This window comes from Crocodylus siamensis, chromosome 13 (genome assembly GCF_052110815.1).
Source record: "Crocodylus siamensis isolate JL-2025a chromosome 13, ASM5211081v1, whole genome shotgun sequence".
Taxonomy (NCBI): domain Eukaryota; kingdom Metazoa; phylum Chordata; order Crocodylia; family Crocodylidae; genus Crocodylus; species Crocodylus siamensis.
In genome coordinates, this window is record NC_143407.1 from 5778394 (window position 1) to 5796924 (window position 18531).

Consider the following 18531-nt stretch of genomic DNA (forward strand, 5'->3'; position numbering starts at 1 on the left):
CAAGACCAGACTAGTAGGTACAGGGAGCTAGAACAGGCACTGGCGTGGGGCCAGAGAAGCACGATACAGGTGATTATACAGTCGGACAGGTGCCACGCTGGGATCCTGTCTATCATCCATGTTTGTTCAGCACCGAGCACCGTGGAGTTCCTGCCCGGGGTGCCCCATGATCTGATAATGCAAATTAATATTATTAGTATTAATTAATTATAATGTCTTGATGACAATGATTGATAATAGAATAGGTGGCCTGGTTTTCAGAGGTGCCGATCCCACCTCAGTACCAATACTCAAGCCACGTACACCAATATGTGACACCTACAAGGGTGTTAGCTCTGTGCACGATGTTATGCATTAAAAAAGGTGGAAGGTCAGGTTCTTGTGTGGTGTAAAAGGGTGTCTCTCCATTGATCTGAATGGCTGGAATGACCTCCCCTGGCTGGGATGATCTAGTTGGGGCTGGTCCTGCTTTGAGCAGGGGGTAGGACTAGATGTGACCTCCTGAGGTCCCTTCCAGCCCTCATTGTCCATGATTCTATGAATTCAGTGCACTTTTACTGATTTACACCTGCCAGTGGATTTGGCCCACTGCCTAATGCTGTCAGTGGCAGTAGTGCCACAGAGCAATTACAGCAGAAATGGAGCTGGGAGCCAAGACTCCTGAGTTCTGCTCCCAGGTTTGGGGGAAATCTCTCTACTTCACTTGCCTCATTTCCTCCAGCTCTAGCATGGAGATGATCAAATACACCCACAATGGGGCAAGTCATCTTTGCTCTGCTGCTTCTAGTAGCACAATCCTGGTTTACTCCAGCAGGGGTTTGGCCCACATCCCATGCACACCCATCATCACCAGACATTTGGAGCTGAGCTTGAGAAGGGCTATTTAGAGAGAAGCGTGCATGGTATCTCCAGGGAGCTGTTTCTTTCTTATGAATCCTTCTACATAATGTCTTTTGCCGGGATGTACCTGCCTTGCTGGGACGCGTCCAGTATATACTGTGTTGTGTGTGCGTACATGTCCCCAGCCAAGTTGCCCTGGCCAGGAAGTGAGGTCAAACTCAGTGGGCATCAGGAGTGCCCCCATGGGCAAGATTTATCACCCCCGGCCTTCCACCAATGAGCAGTCAAGAGACTATGCTATAAAAGCACAAGGAGCTTTTCCTTTCCCAGGGCATGAGAAGGAATCTGCTGTCTCAGAGAGGGAGAGAGATGCCTGCACAGATGCAACGAGGCAGAAGGATGCAGCAATGCTGGGTCTTTCTGATGGTTACCTGGATGGCCAGCTTCTTCTGCTGTACAGTGGATGCCTTACAGAGGTACCATGCTGCAGAGTGCTAATGGCTTGGGGAGGGCGGGTATGTATGTGTAAGTGAGACAGAGAGAGTCCCAGGTTGTTTCTCATTGCTGTGGCTTGTGGTGGAAAGCAGGACCACCCCATCGGTTTATCCCACCCCTCTTGTCTGCATCGATCTTGGGCAGGTCTGGATATTCTTTGCTCTCGTGCCCACTGGGAGGTTGCATTGAACAGCAGCATCTCTTGTTTTAAAAAACAAAGTGAGGAAGATAGAGTGTTTAGATATAAATCCTAGATTTCTGAATCAAGGAGTCCTCAAGGCCGGACTTTGTGGTGTGACGCTGGCACCTCTGAGGCCTCCCTAGTGAGGTTATTAGCAGGGGGCCCTCTTCCTGAATCTCCACCCCAGTGTAGTCCCTTGCTCGTGAGAGCTGTCTCTAGATGAAGGTTCTGCTCTTACAGATGCCTGGTAAATTCAGAGCAGCTCCACTGAAAGTAATGGCTTAACTCCCGATTCCCCCCACAGGTGCAAATGCGATGACAAAAGTGAGAACTCAAGCCAGGTCACTGGGAAATGAGTGTTTCTTTAGCCTTGTTGCAGAAGCCTGGAGGGAGATGACATTAGGCCCCAGTAGGGCAGGGGAGGTTATCTAAGAGGTCAAGCTTGGTCTGGGCTGAAATGGGAATTTCCTTGCTGGGGCTCTATTTCTAGACAATGGGCTGAGGCCATGAGAAGTAATTCAGCTCAAAGCCAAAGGGCAACGGTTCCACTTAAGTGACTGCATTGGCAGTCTTTGCAGCTGACACCTCACTTGCCAGCCAAGCCGGCACTTAGGAGGTTGTAAACAAAAATGTTGCGTGTGGAAAAATCAGTGAAAATCCTAGGCTTGAAGAAATGAGACGAAACGGACATGGGAAAAGAGACACTACCAGAAAGGGAAAAGGCAAAGATATTGTTTTAGATTGAGGTAGAGACAAGAGAGGGAGAATTAACTTGGCAGGAGAAGATGGGAGAACTGGAGGTGAGGACAGGCCTGAGGGGAGAGTGGAGGGAAGAAAATGAGTATGAAGGACCAGTGCCCATTAGGCAGGCGTTTTGGGGGCATTCCCTCTCTGCAATCAGGCTGCGCCAAAGGAAGCAGAAATAGTCTCAGCTTAACAGACCGTTGGTCCGGCCTGATCTCCTCCTCAGGGGGAAGAAGAAACTTCTAGCCATGAGCATCTAGAGACAGGATGGGAATCTGGGCCACATGGGCTGCAGTGGACACAGCACCCAGGGAGCATGGGGAAGAAAAAGCAGCTACAAGATGCAAATGATGCCCTGTACCCTTGGAGGCTTGTGAACCTGTCCAGTCCCAGGTGGACTTGTCATTGGGTGTCACCCATGTACCTCAGGGTGAAGTGGCCTTGTAGGAAGCAGTGCTGTTCCCTCCCCATGGGCGCTGCCCCCATGCCCCCATACCACTCTCGGGGCACAGAAGTGCGGGTCATTGTGGATGAGGCTTCAAGCCAAGGTCCTGAGTGCCTGCTTGAGGCTCTGAGTAGTCTCAGGGCATGACCTGCCGAAGTAGCCAAATGCCAAGTCAAACCGGCACATTCTGCCCCTTTGACAGGGGACAGCCAGGTGTCAGATCTAGCTGCCTCCGTTCCCTCTGGCTGCCCTTCGAAGTCTGCAAAGCCCCATCACTTTGTGCTCTGGACCCCTGGGGCCTCTGTCTCCTAGTTCTCTGCCTGGCCCAGTCTGCACCGGGACAAGCATGGGAATGGCCTGGCTGTTTGAAAATGCACAGATCTAGAACTCTTGGTTCAAAGATGATACCTTTTATTAGATCAACTGAGAAATTGCAAAAAATATTTCTTTTTCTGCAAGTTTTTGGGCTCACACGCCCTTCATTAGGCTCAGGGAAAGTGAGGCATTCAGGAGTAGTCGGGGGTTTTAGACTCTCGCCAGGCACTCACCGGTGGCAGATTGGCTGCTGGGCCCATCAGCTGTTCTGCTGCAGATATCTGCTGCCATCTACAGTGACTGAGATGCCTTTGCCCAGACTAGGCAGGCACTACCGACTGTTGGGTAGGAAAGCCGCTGTCATCCCAGCGGTGCTTTCTCCAGGCTCTGTTCTGCTCTCCGCTCATCTGGTGCTGGGATTGGTTAGCTCCAGGGGAATCTCTCTCGATATACACCAGGTAGGAGCAGGAGCAGGAGCAGGCCCTGCTCAACAACAGCATCATGGGGTTCTCAAGGGTCGGTGTGCACCCATGGGTGTCGGCGATCCCTGCAGAGCATCTGGCTCTGTCTGTCCCGAGGCAGAGAGAGGATGTGTAACAAACTGCCAGGCATGATGTACCAGTCTGGCCCTGCCCCACTTGAAGCACCAGGTATTATTCCTCTCTCCCCTAACCTGCAGGATCCCATTGAAGAAGATGCCCTCGATTCGCCAGACCCTGCAGGAGATGGGCGTGAGTGTGGTGGACGTCTTTCCTGAATTGAAGCAGAATAGATATGCCCGTGCCACGGGACCACGGAACGGGACGGCCCCCACCATCCTCACTAACTACCTGGATGTGAGTTCCCCCTTGCACTCTGGTCCAGGGGCATTGCTGGAGCAGCAAACCTCATCCTGGCATTGCTTTGTGCTGCAGACATACCCTGAGGCTCATATGTGCCTAAGTCCCTTTGAACAAGGGCATTTGAAACTCTGTAGGATTAGGCCTACAGGGGGCCTCAATTGCTACTTGAGGAGACCAGACACCACTGAGATACTCACAGCCCCTTCTCAGGTGCTGGCGGCACTTATCTTCTCCCCTAAATTTCCTCCTCTTGGCATGTGCAGAGCCTCCTAACTCTTGATGCAGCTGAGCTGCAAAGAAGCACTCAGCTTATGCCCAAGGAGTCAAGGCCTGAAAATACATTTAAAGATCTAGGTTTAAATAGCTTGCTCAGCTCTGCCACTGCATCCGCCATAGTCCCCTCCAAGTGGGAATGTCTGTGGGGGAACAGAAACTGAACTCAGTTCTCCTTTGGGAGGATGAGAATTATCTACTAGCATGGTTGGCACTGGCTTCAATAATCCATGATTGCTAAAGGCTCTGAGATCCTCAATGGAGGATCCACTTCTTCAGAGGATACCTTGACAGGGACATGTGTCATTTTCCCTTTGGGACACTCCCCATGTACAGAGCAGTGTCCCCTCTGCTCCAGTCTCATTCTGCCTCCCATCTGTTGCATATGTTCCAGACCCAGTACTACGGAGAGATCAGCATCGGCACACCAGCGCAGACCTTCAAAGTAGTCTTCGACACTGGCTCGGCCAACCTCTGGGTGCCTTCTTACAAATGCTCCCCCCTCTACAGCGCCTGTGGTGAGCCATGGGGCACAGCAGGGCCTGGTTGTGATTTCTGGGCATGTGGTGTACATCCAGAATTGCTCCATTTTCCCCGCTGGATTCAGAGCAGAGTCAGACCCCATTTCCTGTGGGTTCTGCAGTGCCCTGTATCCATTTCAGAAGGAAAGGGATGTCAGATCCAGAGAGGGGAGGAAGCTGTGGGTGCACAACCAGGGTTTGTCTTCAGAGGGAACTAGCTTGCAAGTGGATGAAACTATGCTGCACAAAGGCACTCGTAGCACAGAATAGCAGGGTGGTACTGCAGGATACTCACTGAACCTGATATCCATGACCTAGTCTATTCTGCAATAACAGCACCTCCGTTGGGTTTTCAAGGGAGGTGGTGCTCTCCTCTACCCTGGGGGTCTTCAAGAGGAGATTGGACAAGCACCTAGCTGGGGTTGTCTGACCCCAGCGCTCTTTCCTGCCCAGGGCAGGGGGTTGAACTCGATGGCCTACTGAAGTCCCTTCCAACCCTAACATCTACGAATCTATGAAACATTCCCACAGAGGGGAGGCTTCACTACCATCACATAGAGTGAAATGTTTGGGGAATGCAGTTTCCAAATAGTTCAGAGATCAGGGAATGGTTCTGGATTCAAACCCTCAGTGATGGTACATGCCAGGTAATGGAGGGGAGATGGGAAGGGCTGGAAAGTCATCTCAGAACAGATCCCCTGGGTTTTAGGATGTAGGAGACCTGGTGCATGCTGCAGACTGCTGTGGAGGGAGGTTGCTCTTGTGGTGAAGCCACTAAATGGTGAACCAGGAGACGTGGGGTCTATTTGTAGACCTGGAAATGATTCCCTAAGAAACCTCAAGTAAGCCTTAAAGTTTCTTTGGGCATAGTGCACAGTCCATGGCAATTAAAGGCTTCCCTGTGAGAGCATTGACACTGATGGGCTCTGGGTCATTTTTCCATCTGTGAAATGGGCGTACTACTCAGCCTGTGTTGAAGCCGGGTGGGCAGGTTTCACTGAGTGTCAGGCCAGCTGACTTTATCTCCCTCCATCTTTCCTTTTGGATATGTGTCTTCTTCCCAGTTTCTCACAACCGCTACGACTCTTCCAAGTCCCGAACGTACATAGCGAACGGAACAGGCTTTGCTATCCAGTACGGAACAGGGAGCGTGAAGGGCTTCCTCAGCCAGGACGTTGTCATGGTAAGCAGTAAGCACCAGCAATGCTGTGCTGGGGTAAACAGAGGTCTAGTGAATGGCCTGCTCCAAACCCATTCAAAGTCAGTTCAAAGACTCCCTAGCATCAGGCTTTAACTCCATGGCCTGGGTAACCATGTCCCCAGCTAGTATAATTCATCAGAGCTCCATTCCCTGCGAGCCTGTGTGTTTGTGAACTAGTGTGACGTGTGTGTGACCCTGTGGCTTCCTACCAGAGGCTGCATTGTCACGTGTGCCCCCCTCCCCAGGTGGCAGACATCCCCATCATCCAGGTCTTTGCAGAAGCCACGGTTCTGCCAGCCTTCCCCTTCATCTTCGCCAGGTTTGATGGGGTGTTGGGCATGGGTTACCCCAGCCAAGCCATCGACGGCATCACCCCAGTGTTCGACCGGATCCTTTCCCAGCAGATCCTGAAGGAGGAGGAGTTCTCTGTCTACTATAGTAGGTGGGTAACACTGGGAGCAAAAGGCCTCTATGCTGGGGGAACTGGGAGAGTTTCAGGTGTGTGTGTGTGTCTTGCAAAGTATGAGCACCTAGTGTTCAACCCTGCAAGCATGCAGAACTCAGTTCTTGTTGGGTTCACAGCGCATGATGCTTTCCTAGCATAAGAGCCTTTCTGTTAAAAAGTGACATTTCCAGAAGAAAAATTACTTTCTTGGTCTTCATAAATCCCATTGCCATCACCCCTACACACACCACCTAAACAACCTGAAAACTGAATGTAGTTTCAGTTTTTCAGCAGCCAGAAGTATAGAGGAAAATCAGTTTGTCAATGAAAAATTAAAACCTAGCAAAAAAAAAAAAAAAGATTGGTGGGAACAAAACCTTTGGCTCTTTCCAGCCCCTGGCATGTCCGAGCAGTCAAATTACACTCGCTAATGAAGGATGCGAAACAACCTACAGATAAGAGTCAGAAGCTGAAGCTTTGGCTCTCGTGCCTGCTCACAGTGATGTGACAGCAGGGGATGAGTGCATCTGAAGGTCTCCTTCCCCATAGTCCTACATTTTTAGGGTGTCCTGCTTTGGTGAAAATCAGGGTCACTTTTTTACCACTTGAGTCCAACTAAGGATCTGGCCACTCGGCTATGCATTTGCCTGAGGGCAAATGCAGCCAGGATCATTGTTTTATTATGCCTCTTTTTCTTTGCAGAGCTTCGAAGTAAGAAGACAATTAAACCCTGACTTTCTTTGGGACGTCACTACACTAACAATCACAATTGCACACTGGTTCTGGGTGGTAAGCTCTGCCAGCTCTGCCCAAATCATGCCCCAAATGGGCGCGCTTCAGCTGTGCCACTGCATCTGCCGGGACTGTGGAGCTTAGGCAGACTCCACCTTTAAAGAACGGCCCCTTGCAAGCAATCCTGAGTGGCAGCTTTTGCTGGAGGTTGTCAGGAAGACTCTAATCTGAGACTCCCACCGTTTGCATCCAATTCTAGTCACCCTTGTGCACTAACTCTCTCCACAGCATCCTGTATTCCTCTCACTCCTGCCATCTGGCCACTGCTGCACATGGGGACCTACAAGGCAGGGCCTTACCTGTAGAGGACTTCCAGCAGCCTGCTCCAGGCAATGGCCAAGGAAGAAAGCTCCCCTATTGTGTTTTGTGTCCTAGGAACTCTCACCTGCAACCTGGAGGGGAAATTATCCTTGGAGGAAGTGACCCAGCTTACTACACCGGGAGCTTCCACTACCTAAATGTCATCAAGAATGGGTATTGGCAGATCAGCATGAAGGGGTCAGTAACAAGGAGGCTGTTTGGCCTGTATGTATAGATTCTGCTCCTAAGGATAAATTTCAGGGCTGATTTTCCAGTCTCAATTGAAAAATAAGGAGCCTTTTGTTCTACACACTGTATATAAGGAGAAAGCAAAATCTCTCCCTTGAATGACTATACAAGATTCCCAGGAAAGGTTTTTTTCCTGAATAGGAAGGAGGAAATTCCCTTTATCTTCATAGGAATTGTACGCTGCTGAAAAGCAACTGCTGCTGAAGTAGAGAGTAGCGGCTCACAGCAGCGCCAAGATATATTAGAACAAGAACTCTTGATATGGAGGATGCATGGGGCATTCGGAGGGACAAGGGGATTGCTGAAGTTGAAATCTGGGGTTAACGCCTTTAACATTTGGGAAAAGGGCTGCCGAGTGATAAAAGTAGCCAGGCTTGCTTAGAAACTTTAACAGTAATGATGCTCAGTTTTTAAGAAGCCTTCCTTGTGTTCAAAGCTCCTTCAAATGCAACAGCACTAATCTTCAATAGAGTTGTGTGAATAACTTTTTTTTTAGTTTTCTTGCCTTGTGGAAAAAAAAAGTCTGGGGTCAATTAGAAAAGACATTTTTTGCAGTTGTTTTTGTTAAACTGAAAATAATTCATTTTGGGTCAAATGCAACTTGTGGCTTCTTTTTTGAACTTTTAAAAACTTCTCATGAACAGAGATCAAAGTACACCTCACAATGAGCTATCAGTTTCAACCAAAAAAATAATCAAAATATTTCAGTTTTCTTAGACTTTCTTTTTTTCCAACCAAAACAATGCAATAAGCTTGATGGAAATTTGCAAACTTCAGTGCTTGATTGCACTCTTAGTTTGCCAAAAACAGGTTTCTGCTAAAGCCTTTGTCAGGTGTAGCCCTCACTGTGGTCTGCAGAGAAATGGAAGAGCCACTATCCCCATCTCACAGATGAAAAGATTGAGGCCAAGGTTACAGTAGCATAAGGATTAGAACCCATTTTTTACAAATGCATCTAGATGCTGCCTACCTCCCTCCTGTCAGCCCCAGGGCTCTGTCCCCTGGCTTGGATAGAGGGGATGTTTAAGAGCTAGCAGACTGATGTTGTCAGGACCCAAGAAGTAGATAGTTTATCTGGGAAAGTGTCAGAGAGGAGACAAGAGGTTGCTAATGAAGGGAGGGGGAGTGTTATTGCGAGGGGAGTCCCAGCTCTTTCCCTCTCTCTCCAGGGTGTCTGTCGGGGCTGAACTCTTGTTCTGCAAAGAAGGCTGTTCAGTGGCCATCGACACCGGCGCTTCCTACATCACCGGCCCAGCAGGCTCCATATCCGTGCTGATGAGAGCCATCGGGGCGACCGAGCTGGCGGAAGGAGGGGTGAGCAAACCCACCGTTCACACTCACTCTCTGGTCACTCGGCGGCACGTTACAGAACGAGCAGCTGGCCTGGAATTGGTTGCGGCTTTGGAAATACGGCGGGGGGCGGGGGGCACTGGAGATGGAGTTGCACTTGACTCCCAGGGGACCGCTGGAAGCCACGCTGTCCTTGGCTCATCTGTGACTCTCTCTTGTTCCAGATGAGGGGGTTACACTGGCCACTGAGTCACCTCCCACCTGCTTATGACTGAAGTATGTGCCTTACTGGCCAGTCCTACCCTGGGCACGGGTTAGACAGACCTAAGAGCCTTTTCCCTCTTCCCTTTCTTGCGCTGCAGTACATGATTGACTGTGACAAAGTCCCCCAGCTGCCCATCATCTCCTTCCACCTCGGAGAGAAGGCCTACACGCTCAATGGCCCAGCCTACATCCTGAGGGTAAGACTTCTCGTTTCTATAATCTATGGCACAAGGGGGTGGTAGGGGAAGGAGCAGCTGCTTCTGACAAGTGCCCGCTGTGGGCAGACAAGAGGACGTGGCATTTAGCAGCCCATCATCTCAGCAGCTGCTTCCAGCCTCAGTCTTTGTCCAGCTCAGAGCTGCCATTTGGGAAAGTATCAGTCTTGCACTTCAGGCCCCATAGTAATTTCAGAATCAGAAGGTGCCAAAGCCAGAAGTATTTTCTCCTGAAGCCCACTCATTTTGTGGAGGCACCTGGATAAACCAGGAGTGGCCTCTGAGTTGCAGTTCATCCCAAACCATCCCTGGACACTTCTTATCCTTGCAGCAGGAGCTTACAACTAGGGTGAGGGTTGCTGGGGAGTGAGAGTAGAGACTGTGGGGGGGACAGTGTTTCACAGGCAGAACCCAGGGAGGAGGACAAGGACCTGGAGATAGCCAGACAGGGAGTTTGGGGCTGGAATGTGAATCAGATGTCCAGGAGAAGAGGTTGAGGCGGTGAGTAGTACCTGGGGGAGGCAGAGGTATGGGGGAATTTAGCAGGGTCCCTCATAACCACCCAGAGCAGGAGACTGTCTTGCTGATTCCCCACATCACCCCCGATCCCCCTTTTTGCAGCAATCCCAGTATGGAGAAGACATCTGCAGCGTGGCTTTCGTAGGTCTGGACATCCCGCCCCCCGCCGGCCCCTTCTGGATCCTGGGAGCCAGCTTCATCGGGCAGTACTACACCACATTTGATCGGAGGAACAACCGGATTGGCTTTGCCACATCCCTCTGACAGCCGGGGGTAGGAGGGAAATGAGGGGGTGGGTTTGGGGAAGGAGCGACTCCCAAAGAGAAGTGCTTGAAATTGTGAAGGAGAATGACATGGGGAACCCAACACTGAGTAACTTTAAGCAACATTGAGGCTACTCAGTCTCCTCTACAGCTCAGCAGTGCCTTGCCTGTATTTAAGCAAAGCCTCCTAATTAATCTGCTTTACAAAGCAATGCTACACGTCAGGGATAAACCTCTGGATTAATCTCCTCCGTGCCAGGATGCTGCCACTCCACTTCACCCAACAGCTGCAGTCCCTTTTGCCCTGGTGAGTGAGTCTCACCGCAGGCCCATCTCATCCTTCCAGACTGTCGGGTTTCCACGTAGCCCATCTCCCTGTTGCCTGTATTGTTCCTGCTTGGACATCTTTACCTAGAGAACAGCTGACAGAGGCACTTACTCAGGCCAGATTTCCAAGATGGGCAAGATCTCTCCCTTAACTAGGGCATGACTGGGTGCTGAGACCTTTTGAAGACCTAGCTCTCACTATGGGTGACCTGGGGCCAGAAATCTGGCCATGGGACACTTGTGGCATTGGTAACACATAGAGGAAAGCTTTCTTGAAGGGCAATGTGCAACAAAACTCTGACTTTCTAATGTAGAAAAGCCCCAGGGATTTATTTATTTTTTTTAAAGGGAAGATTCCTTCCCTCCCGTACCTTAGGATGGGTTTTTTGAACATTAAAAATTCATATTGTCTTCACCCTGCAAGAATGTGCAGATATTTGGGAGAAACAGAGAGGAGAACAACCACTGACTGTAAGGGAGTGAAACTAGATCACTGCAAAGAGTTTAGGGCCACCCAGGGCTATAGTATCTGATTGCTGGCATTATGCAAGCCCAGGAACTTTCTGCGTTAAGCCCAGATCTGGTGATTGAGCTAGAAAATATTTTCTAGGAAGAGGCCTCCAAGCATCTCTAACAGATGTTGTTTCAGATACTCCCCCTCATCAGGTAGTAGGTTATAGGCAGGTGTCCTCAGTCATTCCACTCTAAAACTCTGAAGTATGGGTCCCTTTTGCAGAGGTCCCTTCCTACTCAGCCAGTCGGTTCCTTCCGTGTGATTCCCCATTGCCCTGAAGCCTGTGTGCAGTATTTGTAGCAGCAAGGGCAACACACAACCAGGCTGACCGGGTGGCATTTACAAGGGGCTGCCCAGGGAATCCCTCCCTGTATACGTGAGAGTTGTGTCTTCTTGCTCCGATGACAAAAATAACGCTGATAATGCCACATCAGAACGGGACTCCGCTCTGGCTCATCACCAACAGAAACATTCAAACAGGCTTTCATTACCACACTGCTTTGCAATGCCACAAAAGACGCAGGGGGATAACTGGGGGCAGAATTACACCCTGCGCATAAAGCATGAGTCTGATGGAAACCAGCCTGCCCTTCATATCGGCAGCTGGGTGCTTACAGCTTGGAGTGACAGCAGACGGGTAGGCCAGCTCCACCTCTGCTTTCAACGGAGGGGGTCTGGGTGGAAGTGAGAGCACACGTTAGCTTATATATTTTTTTTTCCCCCACATCTTTTAACTTGAATGTATTTGATGTTGCACTCGCAGCAGTGGAGCCAACACAGCTCTCTAGCAGGCCATCTGCAGACATCTTTCACGCAGCAGAAACACAGTGTAGGGAATCAGCTTTACATTAATTTAATTCGTAGTGTACAGCTAATCAAACTGCGCAGAGACAGAGCCTTGGGGCTGTCGTCAGGTTGCTTACAAACTGAGGAGCTGCTGCGTTAGACCTCACAGTACACTATCAAAGCAATAGGGAAAGAATTCACATGCACTTTAGTGGTGGTTTTAGCTTGTTTGAACTCTTCCCTTTCCCTGTTTGTATGAAACAAAGACTGCAAGTGCAACCAAGGCTCTGAATGGCTTATGTCTATTGATTCGGATGCAACAGAAGTCAAGCAGATTTGAGACAGACTCAAGGAAGTTTGGAGGGGTGGGATGTTAATCAGAATTTGCCAAACACATTCGGAGTCTGTGTAACTCATGGTACAATGAAAGGCAACAGCAAGACTTTCTTGCAGCTGAGGTCAGTTGACCTACAGGTACTTTTAATCGCATGGCCAAAATCAGGTTAATTCAACTGATGTGACAGCAGTGTTATTTTCTGGGTCTTTGCAGTGGGCTTGGCACTGTCTCATTTTTTCCAAACATGGTGTTTGCTCTTGAGAGAGCGGGGAAATGGGGGAGAAAAGCAGCAATGACTTCTCCAAACTCCCCCTGCAAGCTAAAGGGTAAGCAGGAAATACCTCTGATAGGCAGGAAATACCGAGCAATTCTATGGACTTCTATGAAATTCAAAGACCTTATGTGGAATTTAGTAGGATGCTCCAGTATCACTTGCTATGCTGGATGGGTGGCCGGGTGCCCTGGCACCTTGATATCCAAAGCATGTGGCCTCACCTGATGCCTTCACAAAGTTATTTGAGGAGAATACTCTGGGGAAAGTAAATTCTGGTTGGAAGGGAAATGACGCTGTAGCAGGAAGAAGCAGTAATCAGCTACCTGTACACCCTCTTTCAGCAATAAACAGACACAACCATCATTGAGTTCATGCCCATGTCATTATTCCAAATGTGTTGCACCACATAAACCCAGTGGTGAGTAGATCAGGTAACAGGTGCAGCTAAGGAGGCTTTTTGCTGTCCTCAGCATCTGCAGAAACCTGATTCAGCCCCTCACTTCTGAGCCCCTTGAGTCCATCCATGTGGACATGCACGGGCTCCACTACAAGCTTGTGCCCAAGGCCCCCTGCTTTCATGCAGCACGGGGGTGATGACTCTTCCACATTTTTCCAGAAAATGAAATGCCACTGATAGATATATCTATTAGCGGTATTTCATTTTACTCCTGGAAAAAATGTGGACTTGGGGTTCCTTTTTTTTAAACTAAAATTTGGGGATGTTTTTAAATCAGAGAAAACTAGGATCCCTGGTGCTAAGTGCAGGCAGATGCCAGCGCAGAACGAGGCAGTGTGGTTATTGGTGAGGTCTCTGGACAGGACTGGGGGGAAGGTCTGAGACCAGCCCCCCCAGCAGTGCCCAGCACCACCGTGGCACAGGCCTGCGCACCCTCTGGGACCAGGCAGGGAGCAGAGGGGAGGGCACTGGGAGACTGCCTGCTGGAGGGGAGAGAACTGGAAGAATGAAAACACAAACTCTTCAATAAATGAGATTTCTAACCACAAAAAACAACCCCCAAAATCTCTGCTCAGTTGAAAAGTAGTGTGGTGCTTTGGTAACCGTGCGGCAAGGAGAACTGTGGCGCATGTTGTGGTGATTTGGGAATGTGTCCGGCTGCTCCGGCCAGGGGTGCAGTTCGGGCGGGAAGCCTGTGGCTAGGGGGCGGAAGCCTGAGGGGAGCGAGGTGCCGGCCCCAGAGCCCCCGCGTGCCTCAGCGGCTTGATGCTGCGGAAAAAGGACCGAGCCGAGCCTTCGAGGGCTGCGGGCCGGGCCTTAGCGTGGCGAGACAGGCCTGGGGGAGGACGACGAGATGCTCCGAGTGGCACTGGGGCAGGGTGGGAACCAGTAGGCGCCAGGCGTGGCCGCAGCAGACCCCGAGGGACGCGGTGTCGGCTCTGGAGCGGAGCCGGGCCTTGACAGCGGGAGCAGCTCGGCCCTCCCCAGTCTGGGGCCACGAGGGACAGCGAGGGGCGGGAAGCACAAAGGGGGGAGAGCGGCTTCGCCTGAGGAGAGGGCGGGGCCAAAAAGGGCGGGAAGAGCTGAGGAGACCACAGCTGGCCACAGGCTTGGTCGGAGGAGGAGGGGGCGGGGCCAGGGCAAGGCTGAGGTGAAGGGGCGGGGCCACGCCAGTGCTGAGGCAAAATGGGTGGAGGGATTGCCCCTGGCTAGCTGGGCAGGGACCACCAGGGCCAGGCAGCCTCCAGTGGCTCCTGGGTGAAGGCAAGGGGAGAGCGGAGCCTGCAGGGGTTTAGTTTGAAAGAGCTGAGCCTAAGGGTGTCCCAAGAGAAAGGTACAGGAGGGACCGTGGCCCTGAGCGGGGACTTGCCTTGTGCTGCGCTGGTGAGAACAGCTGCAGCCAGAGCCTTCTTAGCCTCCCCCTGGCATCACTTGGCTTGCCTGCCAAACAGCGAAGGCCCAAGCTGTGCCGAGATGGGGCAGATTTATTGAGTGCGCCAACCTGGTTTTTACTTCCTTTTCAGGTGTCCCGGGGAAAGGCCTACCTGTGAGCATGGCTGGACTGCTGCACAGAACAGCAGCCATCCTCAGAGAAACTGGTGGAGGAAAGGCAGAATAAGCTGTCCTTCATGCAGGCCTGGCTTCTGGGTGTCTGCTGTTGGCGGGAGTAACTAGGACTCAGGGAGGCAGCTCCTGAAGAGGTGATGGCTTAGCTGCAGGTCACAGCAGGATGGATCCCAAGGGTCCCGCTGTGGGCTGACATGAGGGTTGGCATTCAGATCTTGTGTGCAGTGCAACCAGGTGGGGCAGCACCTTGCTACCATTTGTGCAACCCGTAGCAAGCCCTACCGGAGAAGACAGAAAGGCAGGTGTGAACTGGCCTATTATGGACTAATAAAATAATAAAACTGATGTCCCAGAAACTTCCTTGGTTCCTGATATCTTTCACCTCCAAGTTTATGCTCCCCCACTGCGCTGTTTCTCCTCTCTTCTGTCATTTCACATCCAAGTCTACCCCACCCACTACCCTTTTCCATTTCTACAGTGGTTCTCTTGTAACCACTGTGTGCTGAACACCTGTGAGCTGCTCACCCAAGATGCTGAATCCCTTGCTGAAAAGGGATTAGTGGCAGACATCGTTTGACTTGGCTCTCTGGGAGTAAAGTGTCGGAGATTGGACCAGCCATGTGAGGCTGCAGCCCCAAATAGCTTGAAACGAGTCCCCTTCAGGGTTCAACCCACATCGGCCCAGATGAACAAGCAGACAAGACAGCAGGCAAGAAGAAGCCAGCTGACTGGGGGTCGGGGGAAGAAAACCAGGCCAGCAAAACAGAAGGCAAGGGAAAGAGAACTCTGATATGGGGAGTGTCCACTCCATGGGTTCCATCATTAAGTTGTTGGCCCTGGGATTTACGAGCCTTGGGAGGTTTTGAATGGTGGGACCTCCCGGCCTGCGAGGAAGATATACCGTGAATTACACAGACTCTGAATGTGTTTGGCAAATTCTGATTAACATCCCACCCAGCAGGACTAAAACCCAGAAAGGGGTCTCTGCCCTTGATGCTGTTTCATGTCTGCAGGAGTCGGGTGGAAGGTGGACAACCCTGTGAGCAAGGCGTGTGTTACCACCACCTCATTTGTAAAGGGTGTGCATCTGGTTGGTGGTCTTGTGCAGCGCGGCCACCCTGTAAGCGGGGTCCAGGCCAGCTGCCAGAGGTGGCTGCTGACGGCGCGGGCTCCCGTAAGCAGGGTGCGTGCTGCCTCCTACCAAGCGAGAAGGACAGTGGATTTGAACGTGCGTAGTGCTGGACGCCCTGTAATTGGGAGGCCAGGTCCGCTGCCGCAGCCAGCCAGTCGGAGAGGTGCTCCCGTAAGCAGGGAGCGCGTAGCCTCCTTTGGCTGGGCTGAGAGAGCCGGAGCAGTCTGCAGCGTTGTGCAGCAGGATGGCCTTGCAGACAGGAGCCACGTCTTGTGAGGTGACAGCAAACTCTTCAGAACCCAGAGCTTGATGACCTTCCCGTGGCTGGGTTGAAGCTCGTGGCCTCCTCGCCGATCCCCGTGTCCAGGCACCTGTCCTACTTCCTGCATCTGTGCCTGGCACTCCTCATCCGGATGGGGGGGGCAGCCTGTGACGAGGGTGCGAGTCCCGTGCCTCTCGGTGGAGGGCTAAGTTGTGCAGAGCTGTGGACCACCCTGTAAGCAGGGTGCAGGTCTCACTGTGCCTCTGGGGACAGCTGTGTCCTTTGGCTGGCTGTGGACCCTCCTTGTAAGCAGGGCTCTGGGCCTTTCCCTTTTACCCCTTGTGGGCAGTCTGGCTAGTCAGGCGGACCGTGCCCTGTAGGGAGGGTGCCAGTTTCAGCCTTCTTTTCCCCTGGGAGTGGAGGAGGATTTTCCAGTGTAAGGCTGGAGGTGAAGCAGTTTGCAGCATGGAGCTCCTTTCTGGCCTGGGAACACTTTTTCCCTTGTCAGAGTGTGGACAGCAAGAGAGCGGAGCACCTGGGAATGAGAGCATTTGTTATTTTCTTTTTGTTGTTAAAACCGCTGCAGCGTACTTTATTTTCTTCCCAGTGCTGGGAAAGGGGCGAGATGTGTCCTCGTAGCCTTCTCCTCCCACCTCCATACCTAGGGGGATAAGCACTGGTATATGCTTCTGTGCCTTTTTGCCTCTGGGCGTGTTAGGCCCCCCCCCACTACTATTGTGCATGCAACCTCCCTGTATCTCAGGGGACAGGTCTTACGCCCCTTCTTTTTGGGTGGTTAGTATGTCCTTTTGGCCACTTGGTAGCTCGCATGCTGGGTTACTGCCCTTCTTAAGGGCTGGCTATGTATTCCCTACCTGAGTCGCTGCAGGATGAGTACTTGGCCAGCTGTCGTTCTGCGCCCGCCCCCCCCCCCCCGCCCTGGCTTGCAGCCTGTAAGCAGGGCCCAGGTCCCCTTGATTCTCCAGGTCGGGTCTCGTTCCACTTGGTGAGGCTGGCCAGAGAGGATAGCCACGGCTTACAGGGAAGGTTGCAGGCTTCTGGAGGATACTGAGTGCATTGGGACCCTGAGGCTTAGTGACCTTCCTGTAACTCGGGTCCAGGTCTCTGCTCCTCTGCTTCAAAGGCTCATGTCCAAGAAGTCCACAGGTTCTCTCTGTGCACAGATGCCTTTACCTTCGCTCTTTATGGACACCCTTTGCATGTATTGATCATTTCCCATGTTGTGCAATTAGCAATTGCTATGCAGGTGGCTTGTTGAATGACTTACACTGGGTTTTGAGAATCATACTCATCAACTGTCTTTTGTATTAGCAGCAGGAAAGGAACAATCGGGCTTTTGAACCACAAAAGGGCGTTTTGTGTGGGAATGAGCTCAAAAGCCAAACAGTGAGCTTGGGGAGGGCTTGGAAACCGAGAAGTCAACAAGGGTTACCCAGGAGGGTCACGTGCAGATGGGTGTGGGTATGTGAGTGTTGGCAAGCGCAGAAGCTGTGGGCATGCGCGAGGAAAAAAACAGTAGTTCCTGCTACTGTGGGGGATAAAGGGGCCCCTCTCATCTAGTTCTTGGTTGAGGCTCGGGGAACCCTGCTTCTTGCTGAGGCCACTGTGACTGTTGTGGTACCTTAGGTGCTGTAACAACCTTCCGGTTAATTGAGTTGCGTTCCATCATTGGTAATTCTTGGGGAAGAGCAACCTGGTGGTGCCCATCTCTCCAGGTACGGATGGTCAATGGTTCGCAGGGAACTCATTTGCCCTTTGACAGGATTTGTTTTTGGTCCTGCTGAGTGTCCACACACCCTCCTCTCCCAGGCTAGCCCAGGTGGGGGTGCTGGTTTAGTTGCTGACAACCCAACCATGGAACAATCTGTGCTGGTTTACATGGTACCGGACAGCAGAGCAAGAGAGGCCTGGCCTGGCAGGGGGGTAGAGGTTGGATGGGTTGAAAGAAAGATGGGGAAGCCAAGCCAGCTGCCACAGAGAAGCTGTGACTGGAGACCTCTCCTACAGCTCTTCCCAGAACAAAGCGTGCTCACGCCACCACAGTACAGGTGATGAGCAAGCCTCTGCTGGGGTTGGTGGGAGCCAGGGAGGAAGGGAAGGGTTGGGCCCCGTTTGTGGAGTCCATCACCGCCGAACACAAGCCTGTGCCTGGAGCGGCCATCCAGATTAGACACAACCATACTGAGTGGCTAGAGGCACAGGCCTCAGCCACTCAGCAAGTCCCTGGGCCCCTTTGGCAGCTTATTAACACCACTAATAGCTAGTGACAAGGCCATTTCCTGGGGATCTGCAAGTGCCTTGTATTAACGCTTCTGCTTGTAACAGATGAGGCAATTAGGCCCAATGCAGTCCAGCCAAGTGGCTGTAGCAATTATGACCATCCTGCTGCAGTGTTAGGACTGATTCTATTTATAGGGTAAACCTCAGGGACCTGGCTGGTTTGTTTCCTTCCGTAAGCAGCTTCTCCAGCTGTCCGGCCTCTTCCACTGGCCTGGCACTTTCCCAAGGCCCCTCTGGCTCCCAGTGATCGTTATTGCCTTTGATAATTATGCCAATCTGGAACATGCCGACCCGCGACAGAGGCCCAGGCCAAGGGAGGCTGATCCTTAGCTGTCGTTCAGCTGTCACTAAGCCTAGCCTTTCCTATCCCGTTCCGTGCAG

General features: G+C 51.7%; 1 protein-coding gene across 1 annotated transcript; it reads left to right on the top strand.

The window, feature by feature from the left end:
- The first annotated feature begins 1206 nt into the window (after positions 1-1206).
- REN (renin) lies at positions 1207-13298 on the top strand. The gene is made up of 9 exons (XM_090025402.1): positions 1207-1316; positions 3700-3856; positions 4530-4653; positions 5721-5839; positions 6103-6299; positions 7470-7592; positions 8813-8957; positions 9296-9394; positions 10034-13298. The coding sequence occupies exons 1-9, from the start codon at positions 1210-1212 to the stop codon at positions 10193-10195; spliced, it is 1233 nt and encodes a 410-aa protein (XP_089881528.1). The 5' UTR covers positions 1207-1209; the 3' UTR covers positions 10196-13298.
- Positions 13299-18531: the final 5233 nt, after the last annotated feature.